Here is a 14,465-nt window from a genome sequence, read left to right as displayed (position 1 = left end):
TTTGCAGAAAATTCCAGGAAATAAAAAAATAAAAAACTGGTCCACAAGTCCAACCATGCAACTTGGGAAAAGCCAATCCTCTGTGGGATCTATGAGTCAAATTTACAGAAATCTGAAGTCATTTGATTCCATTGCAGGTTTCTCCGACATCCCTAACCCACAGTGGAACCCCAGATTCTCCAGTTTATTTGCAGAGAGGGAAACTGGGGAGGACATTTTGCTGAATATTCCCCAAGGATTGACTGAGATTCTCCCACAGTTAGAAGGAGTTTGAAAATTAAAACAAGAAACAGAGCATTAGTTGCAATGAAGACAAAAGCACGTGGAAGGAGAGAGGAGCAGGGACATTGCTAGGCCTGGGCCGAAATCAGTTTCATGGTGCCAAATGCAGGCTTTTCTTTCAGCTTAATTGCTCCTCATGTGGCAGCTTTCAAGGGGGATTGTAGCTGGCAAGGGGAGGGGAGTGTTAACTCTTCCCTTCCCTCATGCGGCAATACCTCCCCCCCACACACACCTCCAAAATAAAAATCCCCTTCTGTAGTGGAAATTCTATTTATTTTATTTACAATATTTATATATACTGCTCCATATGTAGAACAGATTTTGGAGCGGTGAGCACAAGAGATGAAACAGTAAAGGGATAAAAAGATTAAAATGCCAGATTCAAATTATGCTATTAAAAAAAAAAAAACAGAATCCCAATAAAAACCGTACTGGGCAATTAAGTAAGTGTAATGGCCCCAGACCTGTAACCAAGTCACGAATAGTTTTAGAGGGGCCTAGAGATCCATAATGCTTTCTGCTTTGATTCATTATTAGTGCAATTCTCATGCTAGTGGGCCTCTTGGCTGGTAAGATGAGTCAAAGGTCGATATCGCCGCCTCAGCACATTCCATGCTAACAAGCTCTGAACCATTTATCTTATCAGGGCCTAGGATGTGCCTGAGAAGTGAGGCTCTGTTTAGCCTAAGCTACAAGTGTCTGTGCTGGGAAAGTTCTGATTGTTTTCCTTCTGAATAAACACTGTTACTCTATGCTGGGAAAGTTGCAAATGAACACTAATTAACACTTGCTTCTGTCATGCTGCCTCACTGCTAACATGTATGGTATAAAACCCATTTTACCCCCTGGCTCTGGGTTCAGAGAAGCTGTCTGATCCAACCATTGGGTATGCCTGTGTGCTGTAAGTACTCAATAACGTCTCCTTGTCAGTAAACCTGGATCTGGCTCACACTTTCTCGGCTCCTCCAAACCTTAGCAGCCCACAGCCGGGGCATTCAGTAAGGCCTCCTGGAACAGTGCTGTTTTCAGGAGGTGCAGGAAACAGCACAATGTTGGTGTCTGCCTGACCTCTTGGGGCAGGGAATTCCAAAGGAAGGGGGCCATCACACTGAAGACTTTTCTCCTGGTGGACTCCAATCAGGCCATAGGTCCATGTGGAACCAGCAGGAGCATGCCCTCTGATGACCTCAGTGACTGGGTAAGTTGGTAAAGGAGAAGGTCTTCTCTCAGGTATCCTGGTCCCAGGTTGTTTAGGGCTTCGTACACTAGTGCTAGAACCTTAAACCTGGCCCAGTAGCAAACAGGCAGCTAGTGCAGTTCCCTCAGCAAAGGAGTTACATGATGGAAAGGGGCAGCTCCTGACAACAGCCGAGCTGCTTTCTGCACTAGCCCCAGCTTCCAGAACAGCCTTAAGGGCAGCCCCACATAGAGTACATTGCAGTAATCCAGTCTTGAGGTTACCAGCGTTGAGGTTACCACTGTGGCCAGGCTATCCCTGTCCAGGAGAGGCCGTAGCTGGTGACCCAGCTGAATGAACAGAACACAATTGTATATCGAAGAGTTTAGTGATATACAGAGCTCCCTCGGGGCCTTGAATCCTTGAAGTCATCTATTATGCTTTTCGTATGCTTTTTCAGAATTAGCTATTTGCCCAAGATGGAACAATTTGGGAATAAGGGCTGGTCATGTAGTTATCTGTGCTGGCTGCTTGCCCCACACTAAGGCTAATCATTTGACCTTGCAGGAATGTATAAACATGATGGAGGGAGCAATCCTATGTCCCCTAGACAGCATCTGCAGGACTGTAGGATTGTTCAGAGTCCCTTCTCTGAGGTGAAGAGTCCCAAGAGATGAAGTTTTAATAGCGCTGTGCACAGATGTCCTCTCAAAATTCTTCACCTTATTTGTGGTTAGAGAAACTGAGGGAATCATGTCATGAAATGTTTCCAGGGGAGGAAACATTCTCCAACAGTTTTTTAGGGGAGGGGCTCTCCATTACCAGTGGCGGTACCACAACTCCTTTAATTTTTCCTAAGGTTTCATGTTGCTGTTTTTTGCTTCTACTACTGCTGCTGCAAATCATATCAATGAAAATATCTGTAGCAGTCACCCATTAGTGTGTCCATGTCTCCGGATCCTAAAAAGAACGCAGCCACATGTGGGCTGGGAGGGAAGGAGACCGGAGAGGCCGGGGTACGAAATATCCAGAGTCTTCTCCAGCTTCCTTCCCTCCCGCTCTGAAGCTCCATCGCTAGATGGGCTGAAAAGCCCATCTAGCGAAAATTGACAAAGGCAGAGGACGGGGAGGCAAAGATCCCCTCCATGCCTCCTCCTGTCCTGCTGACTTCAGCCCGGCCGGGCATAGGAATCTTGGAAGCCTCCAGGTCCGGGGTCTTCTGAGCAGCAAGGGCACAATTGATATGGTTACTCCCTTAATGACTATTTAAATATTTTATTTATTATTTTATTTATTTTATTTATTGCATTTATATCCCGCCTTTCTCCCTCTTGCAAGGAACTCAAGGCGGCTTACATTATCCTCCTCCTCACCATTGTATCCTCACAACAACAACCCTGTGAGGTAGGTTGGGCTGAGAGTCTGTGACTGGCCCAAAGTCACCCAGTAAGCTTCCATGGCCAAGTGGGGACTAGAACCCAGATCTCCCGGCTCCCAGTCCGTCACTCTCACCACTACACTACACTGGCTCCAGTATACAAAATATGATTTTGTATACTGCTTTGTTGAATATTTATGACCATTTATGATTCTTAATGATGATTAATGGACTATTTATTACTTTTTATGTCAATGTCTGAATGGATTTTTATGATTATATATTCACATTTAGGCCCATTACCATATGTATTTATGGTGTTTTATTTGGAACATTGTAGAAGAAATTAAGATGGGTATTGGTAGGGAAGATAGGAGATAAGGCTTAGGTTGGACATCTACGTATATCATCATCATCATTAAAAAAAGAAACATTATTTGGGTCATCCAAGTGCTTCCTCACCATGGAATTATCCTCATGACCCACTGGAAAATGGAAAGACTTGTATTATGCGCCAACAAAGTGTTATGCCCATTTTGTGCACAAGCACAATGAATGGCCAGTGAAATCTTGTTGGATGCACAGTGAGTCATTCAACTGGTGAGGACATCTTCCTGCCCCACAGCTTTCTTAAAGCACATTTCATCTCTTTGTTCCTCAGGGTATATATGATGGGATTCAGGAGTGGAGTCACAGTGGTGTAAAACACAGCTACCACTCCATCCAGTGGGTCCTGAGACCCTGGCCTTAGATAGATGAACACTAGAGGGACATAGTAAGTCACCACCACTGTGATGTGGGCAGCACAAGTGGAGAATGCCTGGTGGCGCCCCTCAATACTACGGATCCTCAGGATGGCTGAGATTATGTACACATAGGATGTAATGATGAGGAGGAAGCAGGTCATGGCCAAGAAGCCAATGTCTACAAAGGTCACCATCTCATTGAGCATTGTGTTGGCACAGGCCAGTTTCAATACAGCTGGGATGTCACAGAAGATGTAACCCACTTGGTTCCCATGACCATAGGGCAAATGGAAAGTAAGGGTGGTCTGTATCATGGAGTGCAAGGAGCCCCCAAACCAGGTTCCAAAGGAGAGGCAAAGGCAGGCTTTGCGGTTCATGATGGTGCCATAGTGGAGTGGCTTGCAGATGGCCAGAAAGCGGTCATAGGCCATCACAGTGTAGAGGAAACATTCTGTGCAGCCCAGGAAGTGGAAGAAGAATAGCTGGGTCACACAGCCGCCAAAGGAAATGACCCCTCCACCTTCTATGAATCCAGCAACTACTTTGGGTACCACCACAGAGGAGACAGTCATGTCCAAGAGGGACAAGTGGCAAAGGAACCAATACATGGGCTTGTGCAATTGGGGTTCAAACACCACAGCCAAAAGGATCAGGAGGTTCCCTAAGAAGGTCAGCAGGTAGATGAGCAAAAAGAAGAGGAACAATGGGACACGTAGCTCATGGGGGTAAGGGAACCCAACTATGACAAAATGATACAGTCCTGATCGGTTTTCACACTCCATTCATGCACAGTCTGCTGGGGAGTCAGGGATCACCTTTATGATGTGAATTATTAGTCTGCAAAATACAAAGGACAGATGTAGTTGGCATGCCACATCAATTGCTCAAATAAGGGTAAGTTCTGTGAAATAAAACATTTGAGGTTGGATCCAGATATCGTCATACTTAGAGTGGACCGAATGAAATCAGTGGGACTTAAGTTAGTAAAGTTCCAGTTGGTTGGCTGTTTGCAAGGTAATTCATGGCTAAAGCAACAAATTATGGTGAACATAAACCATGGCTTAGCATTATGTATGGACACAATCTTAGCCTGGCCTCATGCACTGCCCTCTCTCCTCTCCTCCTCTGCTATGGCCACAAAGAAAAAAACTTTTTTTCTGAAAAAAATCAGAAACTTCTTCCCCCATGTTAGATTAACCACACTTCAGCATGTGATCTGCACCTTAAACTATGGTCATTCTTAAGAAGTGAAAATGAGCCACCCTCATAATCTATGGTTTAAAGTTGGTTTGTCTCCACTAACAATGGTTGACCACAATATGCTTCTGAACTCCTCCTTATGGCCATATTGGAGGAGAAGGGGAAGGGAAGCCCCACAAACTGTGTGGGAGGCTAGGCTTCTTCTTGTAATTGGCATTAGCATTGCATCCAAACCAGCCCATAGCATCTTACCTTTCCACTTGGTGCAAAGCAGAGTGTTTTGAAGCTTGCAGAGGCTGAAGCTACCGTTAATTTGTACTGCAGTACTCTGGAGTGTCCCCTTGCTGTTCTTTCTCAACAATTCAGGGCAGCCACCACTCTCTAACAAAGGCCAATGCCTAGGTGAGAAAATAACAACAAGCTGACTTCATCACATCCCTTTAATACAACTTCCAAAAGAACCAGTTTCAAGTTCTCTGCTCAGAAGGCAACGTGTGCCCCTTCAGAAACCATGCTGAGGTGAAAATAATAACCTCTCTCTGTCTTGTGTGTTTTGCCAACCGGTTCTGGCATTCTATCAGCCCTCGTAGATCGTTGCATCAGGATCAGGGCAATGGATGTCGTCATGCTTTATCACCATCATTTCCCATTTCGTTCATCTGTTTCCCTCAAGATCGCCCACAGCTAGCAATGGGGATTTCATTTGTTTTCCAAATAAATAAATTGGCAGACCCAAGTGAGAGTTAGTTAAAATCTTCATTAACTAGCGAATAATTGGCAATATTTGCCATACAAACTAGTGATGAAATGGAGTTGAAGGCATGAAATCCTCCAACAGCTTTCCGATTTATATTCTGATTTCACGCCAGCTTATGAGATGGGGAATTCAACAGATTCTTCCTGTGCTGACTCAAGATGTCCTCGGAACAACAAAGTACTTGCGATGGTGAGATCCTGTCTGGTGTACCCAAATAAAGAAATGGAGAGGGTGCTTTCCAAGCCAGGGCTTCTGGAGTCACAGCTGAGGGGTGGAGGCAAAGTATCATCACTCAGCATGAAGACCACTCTGTTGACAAGGCAAAGGTAGAATACCACCCTGTTAACGTTCATAGTATTTATATGGATACAGTCACCCTACTTAAGAGTGGTGCTGCCTTTGAAAATGGTCCGGAAACTTCAGCTAGTCCAAAATAGGGCAGCAAGATTGTTAACAGGGACTGGCCAATGAGCTCATACTATGCCGGTACTTTTCCAGCTGCACTGGCTGCCAGTCCATTTCCGGGCCCGATTCAAAGTGCTGGTATTAATATTCCAAGCCCTTCACGGCTTGGGGCCAGGTTATCTGAAGGACCGCTTCCTCCCATATGTGCCTGCCCAGACCTTCAGATCATCCTCAGCGGTCCTTCTCCATTAGCCCCTGCCAAAGGAAATGAGGCGGGTGGCTACTAGGAGGAGAGCCTTTTCTGCCGTGGCACCTCAGCTATGGAATGAACTCCCTAGTGAGGTTCGCCTGGCACCTACATTGCATTCCTTCTGGTGCCAGGTGAAGACCTTTTTATTTTCCCAGGCATTTTAGCATTTTAGCTTTCTAGGCTTTTAGCTTCCCCATTTTAAATCTGTATCTTAAATTTCTGCATTGCTGCTAGGTTTTATTCTATCACGGCTGACTTTGGGGGGAAAAAAAAGCGCGTACGCAAATGGCGGTGCCCATGGGCGCCGCCATTTGCGTTCCTTATTTGGGCACGGGTAGTCTACGTAAAGATTTACATAGACTATGGCGAAAATAAGGGCAACTAATTTGCGTTGCCCTTATTTTCTCCATAGTCTACGTAAATCTTTACGTAGACTACCCGTGCCCAAATAAGGAACGCAAATGGCGGCGTCCATGGGCACCACCATTTGTGTACGCGCTTTTTTTCCCCCCAAAGTCAGCCGTGATAGGATACATAACGATTTACCTAGCCTGTCACGGCTGACTTTGAAAATCTAGCCGTGATAGGCTACATAAATGGTTACGTAGCCTATCACTTTTTTTTTTTTTCAATTTACTTTTTTATTTTGCGGCCGGGGAGACGGGGCGCTCCCCCCCGGCCTGAATTTCGGCGGCGAGGGATGGGGTGCCTCCCCCCGGCCTGAATTTCGGAGGGAGAAATGGCGCGCCTCCCCCCCCACACCGAAAACAGCTGCGGGACCAGGTAAGGGACTTTCGTCCATCCTTAAGTAGGGTGGCCATTTGCACATCACACAGCAGAGGACAAAAGAGGACACACATTTGCATAAGATGATTTATACAGATAGGTGCATGTTTAGAAATGGCTATCATTAAAACAGAAATACAGTACATCACACCATAGTGGAGAAGGCAATGACCTCCTTCTGCTGTCCAGGCACTAACTATAGATGGGCAACTTCAAGGCCCCTGCTGCTTTCTTATGGTTCTTTATCATTAAACTGGATTTGGACTGGACACAGACACTAGGGATATATGGATTGTGTAAAATCCGTTCTGTCTGTGTTTCACAGATTGTCAGGGGCCTTTCGTTCCATCGTCCACCCATCAATGGAATCTGATTTTTTCTTCATTTCCAAAAATGCACACAGATTCCCCCCAAATGTGCATATTCATGCTTTAGCCTATAGGGGAAATGCACATTTTGGTCATTAAAAAAAAAAGTGTGTTTTTCTACCACGAAATTTGCCCAAAATTTGGGAAAGTTAGAAAACAAGTCCACAGAGCCCACCCAACAGAGCAAATGCTGGCCAGCTGTGGGATCCGTGGGTTGGATTCATGAAAATCCGAATTCATTTGGTTCTGTGGCAGATTTCTCCAAAATCCCTAACACATACACATAGAATCACAGAATCATAGAATAGTGGGTTTGGAAGGGGCCTACAAGACAATCGAGTCCAACACCCTGCTCATTGCAGGAATCCAAGTCAAAGCATCCCTGACAAGTGACTGTCCAGGACCAGCTTCATCTTGAATGCCTCCAGTGTGGGAGAACCCACCACCTTCCTAGGTCATTGGTTCCATTGTCATATTGCTGTAACAGTCAGGAAGTGTTTCCTGATGTTCAGCTAGAATCTGGCTTCCTGTCACTTGAGCCCATTATTCCATGTCCTGCACTGTGGGATGATAGAGATCCTGGCCTTCTTCTCTGTGACAACCTTTCAAGTCCTTGAAGAGCGCTATCATATCTCCCCTCAGTCTTCTCTTCTCAAGGCTAGACATGCCCAGTTCTTTCAGTCTCTCCTCATAGGGCTTTGTTTCCAGTCCCCTGATAATCTTTGTTGCCCTCTTCTGAACCCTCTCCAGTTTGTCTGCATCCTTCTTCAAGCGTGGTGCCCAGGACTGGACGCAGTACTCCAGACGAGGCCTAACCAGTGCTGAGTAGAGGGGAACTAGTACTTCCCAGGATTTGGAAGCTATACTTCTATTAATGGAGCCCCAAATAGCATTTGCCTTTTTTGCAGCCACATCACATTGTTGGCTCATATTCAGCTTGTGATGGACAACAATTCCAAGATCCTTCTCGCTTGTTGTGTTGTTGAGCCACGTATCCCCCATCTTGTAACTGTGAATTTGGTTTCTTTTTCCTAGGTGCAGAAGTTGGCATTTATCCCTGTTAAATGTCATTCTGTTGTTTCCTGCCCAGCACTCCAGCCTGTCAAGATCACTTTGAATTCTGCTTCTGTCTTCCAGGGTATCCCATAGGGATGGCGGAGAATTTCTCCACGAATCTCTGGGAGGCCGAATGCCAACGCATTCGGCCCCCCAAAATTAGTGGAGAAACGGTCCGCCACCCCCCCCCCCCCGGGATGGGACTTACCTTTCCCAAATGTCCCGGGCGCTGGCGGCTCCCAGTGGCGGTTTGGCGGCGGTTCGGCGGTGGCAGCAGCCAGTCTTCTGACCGGCTGCCGCCGCCGCCATTTCTCAGTAAAAAAAAAAAAACCTCAAGCAAACGTGATAGGCTATGTAAAGATTTACGTAGCCTATCATGGCTAGATTTTCAAAAAACACCGTGATAGGCTACGTAAATCCTTATGTAGCCTATCACGGCTGACTTGGGGGAAAAAAAGCACGTACGCAAATGGCGGCACCCATGGGCGCCGCCATTTGCGTACGCGCTTTTTTCCCCCCCAAAGTCAGCTGTGATAGGCTACGTAAGGATTAACGTAGCCTATCATGGCTGACTGCAGGGACGCAAACGGCGGCGGCTACCGCCGCCACCATTTGCGTCCTGGCAGAAGATGAGATTCGCGGCCGGAGGGATGGGGCGCCTCCCCCTCAGCCAGAATTTCGGTGGGGAGGGATGGGGCGCCTCCCCCCCACCGCAAAGCAAGCTGCGGGACCAGGTAAGGGACTTTCGTCCATCCCTAGTATCCCACCCAATTCTGTGTCATCTGCAAATTTGATCAGCATTCCCTGCACCTCGTCCTCCAAGTCATTAATACAAATGCTGAAGAGCACTAGGCCCAGGACTGAGCCCTGCGCTACCTTGCTCGTTACCAGTCCCCAGTTTGAGAAGGCCCTCTTTCAACATGACTGGGGCCATTCTATGTCTAAGAGCCAGTGTGGTGTAGTGGCGAGAGTATTGGACTGGGAGCTGGGAGATCTGGGTTCTAGTCCCCCCTCGGTCATGGAAGCTCACTGGGTGACTTTAGGCCAGTCACAGATTCTTGGCCCAACCTACCTCACAGGGTTATTGTTTTGAGGCTAAAATGGAGAGGAGGAGGATTATGTATGCCTCCTTGAGTTCCTTAAGGAGGAAAAAGGTGGAATATAAATGAAATAAATAAATAAATAAATACACAGAGCTGCCACCTACCTTGGTTCTTAGTTTATTCTCATGTAGCAGATGGAGTCCTTGAAGTTGGAAACAGCAAATAGGAGTTAATTGGGCGTTAATGTGGGTGTGCTCATCCACATTAGGATGAGCAGGTGTGCAGTTAAGCCAAAGCCCTGAGGCAGAAAGGAAAGGGGGGATGCATTCCTGCAGTTATTGCTAGTTCTTCTTCAGAAAGGGTGTTGGAAGAAGAAGAGGTTTATGGACAGAGTGTGAGAGGCTACAATAAGGAATCGAGGAGTGCCATCGTAAATGTTTGTGCTTTCCGGAGAAGAAAGACTGCTGTGCTAATTCTGCCAAGACCTAGGGATGTACAAAAGTCACTTACCTTTTCGCAGATGTGATTCGGGGGGGGGAGGCGCTCCGTCCCTCCCCCCGGAATCTTCCCTGGCTGGCTCCGCTCCACAGCGGCTCCGCAGAGCCGCCAGCCAAGGCCGTCTGCAGCTAGAGTTCCGGCCGTGGATGGGCTGCTGCGGCCGCCATTTGCATCCTGCGAAGCTGCCATGATAGACTATGTAAGTATTTACGTAGCCTATCATGGCAAGCCAAAAAAAAACAAACCAGCGTACGCAAATGGCGGCGGCTATGGCGGCCGCCATTTGCGTTCCCTATTTTTAGCCGTTTTAGCCTACGTAAATATTTACGTAGGCTATTACGGCAGGAAAAAAAGTAAGGCAAATAGCGCCCACTACACTATTTGTGTTCCCCTTTTTTTCGTAATAGCCTACGTAAATATTTATGTAGGCTAAAACGGCTAAAAATAAGGAACCCAAATGGCGGCCGCCGTAGCCACCGCCATTTGCGTATGCTGTTGTTGTTTTTTCGGTTTGCCATGATAGGCTACGTAAATACTTACACAGCCTATCACGGCTATGATGAGGACGTGAATGGCGGCCGCAGGGCAGCCGCCACTCACAAGTCATCGTGGACGGCAGCAGGTAAGTGCTCCATTTTGTGTGCCTTTCGTGGGTTGGGGGGGCGAGGACTTCGTTCCGCCACAGATTTCGGGGGGCTGAATGCACTGGCATTCGGCCTCACCGAGATCTGTGGCGGAATTCTCTGACATCCCTACCATGGCCGCAGACTGCCTCCAAGCAGAAGCCGAGAGAGCATTTTTCTTCAAGGAGTGAGAAATCAGTCATTGCAGACTGGGACCTGGTGGCTACTACAGAGCTGGAATCTGGAGGTTTGCCTGCCTCTCCCAGAGCCAAGACGGGTTACTTGGGTTACTACGGGTTGTCCTTCAAGACAGAGCCAAGAAAGGTAGCAATCCATATTGCTACCTTTTTGTGACTGCTATGAGATTCAGTGATAATGCTGTGCTGAAAATTTATCCCACATGTTTTTTTGACCATTCTCATTCAATTTGATAGAAAATAAATTGCTTTTGAAAAGCAATTAGAAGCAAGAGAAATTTCGGAGAAATTCTCATGGGTTGGGCTTGGGGTTCTTGTGTGGCTGAGGAATGTGCGTGAGTGTCCTGTCTGCCACAGTACAGTCATCTCTGCGGCAGCCTGTAGCCTCCTCAGCTTCCAACACTTCAGTTAAAGCCATCTTGAGGAAGGCGTCATGAGGCCATTCTTCCCATGGGGTTTTTTCAGTTCAGGAAGTGCAGGTGGCCTGGGAGGCTACACAGCAATGGAAAGATGTGTAACAGAGAGAGAAAACACACCCACGCCCTCGGCCACCTTGCAGTGATTAGGAAAGCTCAAAAATACCACCAAAAGAAATTCAAAATCCTGCCTCAGAAGAGTGGGAGCCTCAACACAGTTGATGCTGTTGCCACCTACAGAAGTAGTGCAATAAACCAAAAACCCTTAGGAAAAATGAAATAACCTGTGCTACAGCCCCTGCCAATAGGGAGCCCTATCTGTGAGAAACAGCTGGAGAATTTCTCCTCCCCTAGGAGGAATTCGGAGGAATTCGGAGGAATTGTCCTCCCAATTTCTCTGCCCACAAATAGGCTAGAGAATTTTGAGAGGCCATCAGTGCACAGCTCTAGTCTGTGACATTTGGGATGAATCTGCCTGTGGAGATATGATGCATTGAGTTATGCTTCTCAGCTGGATTTGGCCATCCTGCAAAGGGCTTATCAGGGGGGGCCTTGATGTTCTGTTGGGAACATGGTATTTGCCTAGTATGTAATAATCAATCCTTTGTTAATTGATTTGCCACTGTCTAGGTCTGTGAGTAAGTCTGACTGCCTGGGGTTAAATGGGAAGACTTGGTGTGAAGGATAGTTGGGCCTAGACCCAACAACCCTGCAAGGTAGGACTGGCCAAACCTGGCTACGGATTCCCCCAATAACTTAGTAGCCTCCTACCCTGGCCAATAGGCATTGAATTTAGCATTGAAGTTATTCAGACACACACACCAGCTAGGGATGCTGGAGAAATTCCAGACAGGTTAAAATGAGCCTGCATTTCTAAGAATCCAACCTGCAGAATCTACTGCGGAGCGCCCCGGTCAGGCCATGCTGTTAGAAAAAGATTGTCCTCTTATTCTTTGGCTGTCACCTCTTTGCTAGACCTTTGAGCTATTAGTCATAATTCTTGAGCCCACCGGACACATGTCCAGTGGGAATGTACATTTGTTAAAAAGGGAAGTCGTAAAACATGGTTAGGACAGGCACATAAGCATAATCACAAAAATAAACATGCCGACATTATCTCATTGTACATCTGCAGGTCATGCTTCTGCTGTGTCAGCTAGTAGCTTAGTCGGTTAAAATATCTTATCACTAGCAAAAATGTATAGGGGGCGGAGGTATAAAAAGACTTATGCACGCTTACCTCAGGGTCCAGACTGCTCTGCACCCGTTTTGCAAAACGACTAATAAAATAGTGTTGGATCCACTGCTGCCTGCCTGGCATCCTTTCTTTCAACCAGAAGCAAGAACTTTTTATCTAACAATTTGGTGCCGTGACTCGGATCCTGCTTCGGGGCGCGTCCCCTTTGCACTGAACCGAGGGGCTGCGGAGGAGAAGTGGCCACAGGCGGTTGTTTTACACTGCCTTCTCCTCACGTCGGCAGCGGTGAAGGCGCTTGGGGACCAACGCCAGAGGAAGAGGGAGACGTGATCACTCCTTTTAGGCACCAGCAGTGGATCAATAAAGCAGCTGGACGCAGCTGCGGGCGGGACAGAAGAGGCCTTTGGGGTAAGTGAAACAGCATACATTAGGGGATAAACGCGGGACGGTGGTGTGTTTGTGCTTGTGTGAGACGCCTACGGGCGAAGCGAGTGAGGAGCCCCGATCTGCATTTCCCTACCCCAGTGATGGGCTGGGTCAGGGGAGGGCGAAGCGCAAGACTTGTTGATTGAAATTACCACCGTCATGGGCGGGTCCCAATCCAAGCCTGAAGAAGAGTCCCCTATGCCCTTAGAGTGTTGTTTGCGCAATTGGTCACATTTTAAGCAAGATTATGGAACTAAGATGACAAAGGATCGCCTTGTCCTTCTTTGTGCCCGGGAATGGCCGATATTAGAGCCCAAATGGCCACCCGAGGGGTCTTTTGACCCAACCCTGGCATCTGTTGTGCGTATAATAGTAACACAAAGGGGAAGTTGAGACCAGTTCTCCTATATCGATTCATGGGCAACTTGTGTACCCCTTGGCGGCAGACCCGCTCCGTGGGTTGTTGAATGCATGTCCCTGGCCCTTCCCATGGTGGTCAAAACGAAACCACCAAAAGAGGGACCACCTAGGTTCATGGCCACGGCACCGGAGGACCCATTGCTTCCTCCTCCCTATGGGACAGCTGTCGCAGGGCGACCATGCCCGTTACATGCACCACCATCTCCTGAGGAGCCCACTCGGCGGCCAAATGCCCCCAAGGAGGACACCTCTCGCGAAGTGGTGCCAGAGGACCCCATCCCTCTAGTTGAGTTCCAGGACACTTTGCAAGATCGTCTAAATTCCCTTGAAAAAAAGTTAGAAATACTAGAGGACACATGGGGACCCTCGTCACAGGAAAGGGCCCCCTAAAAGGGTGGAGAGACAAAAGGGAAGCCTTCGCCAAGTATACTGATATTGACTTGAATGACCCAAATAATTTAAAGATTCTCACAACTCAGTTCGTGGGAAATAGTTGCCAAGACATCAGAAAGAAGTTGCAGAAAGTTGAGAGAGGATTGGCGGCTGACCTAGGTGTTTTAGTAGAGGTAGCTCAGAAAGTTTATGAAAGACAAGAGGCAAGCAAAGCTCTTTGCTGTGGTTCTCAGACCCGACAAAGGAGGAGCTAAAAAGAGAAGAAAAGGAGGGAGGGAGGGGTCCTCCCTGAGAAGAAACCAGAGTGCCTTCTGTAAGAAAATTAGGCACTAGAAGCGTGACTATGAAGCCTTGAAGCAAAAAGAGAGAGAGGAGGGTGCGGGGGGGGGGAGGGGCAGAAAGGATTTTGCATGAACAAGAAAGAGACTAAGACAGACCGGGGCCCGGCCCCCTCTTAGCTATCTCTGAGGCAAGACGGGACCCCATAGTCAAAATTAAAGTTGGGGGCCGCTCCTACAATGCCCTTGTAGATACAGGGGCCGCCCTGTCCATCCTCCCCCCTTAGCCAACCACCAACGGGAAGTGGGGGATCTACCACCATAATGGGGGTTGAGGGAAGGGCAACCCAAGTGCCCCTTTCTTGTCCCTTGCTCACCAAGGTTGGGAAAACACACCTAGAACACGCCTTTGTCTGTAACCCCTCCTGTCCGGTGGCATTGTTAAGAAGGGACTTATTGACTAAGCTCCAAATTGAGATTGCTTTCACTTCTGACGGAAGGATAGAAGTACGGCTTCCCCTCTTTTGGATTCTCCTGATGCAAGCAGGGAGTCTATTGCAAAGGTCTC

General features: G+C 47.6%; 1 protein-coding gene across 1 annotated transcript; it reads right to left on the bottom strand.

Moving 5' to 3' along the window:
- Nucleotides 1–3,426: 3,426 nt before the first annotated feature.
- Nucleotides 3,427–4,365, bottom strand: LOC146342774 (olfactory receptor 10G6-like). Its single transcript, XM_084807981.1, has one exon. The coding sequence runs from the start codon at nt 4,363–4,365 to the stop codon at nt 3,427–3,429; it is 939 nt and encodes a 312-aa protein (XP_084664107.1).
- Nucleotides 4,366–14,465: the final 10,100 nt, after the last annotated feature.

Source organism: Heloderma suspectum, chromosome 6 (assembly GCF_057233095.1).
Source record: "Heloderma suspectum isolate Gila_16-S chromosome 6, 16-S_ref, whole genome shotgun sequence".
NCBI lineage: Eukaryota > Metazoa > Chordata > Lepidosauria > Squamata > Helodermatidae > Heloderma > Heloderma suspectum.
This window is presented reverse-complemented; position numbering and strand designations above follow the sequence as displayed.

Coding starts and splice junctions, on each gene's coding strand:
- LOC146342774 (XM_084807981.1), bottom strand. CDS start 4,365: ATGGAGTGTGAAAACCGATCAGGACTGTATCATTTTGTCATAGTTGGG.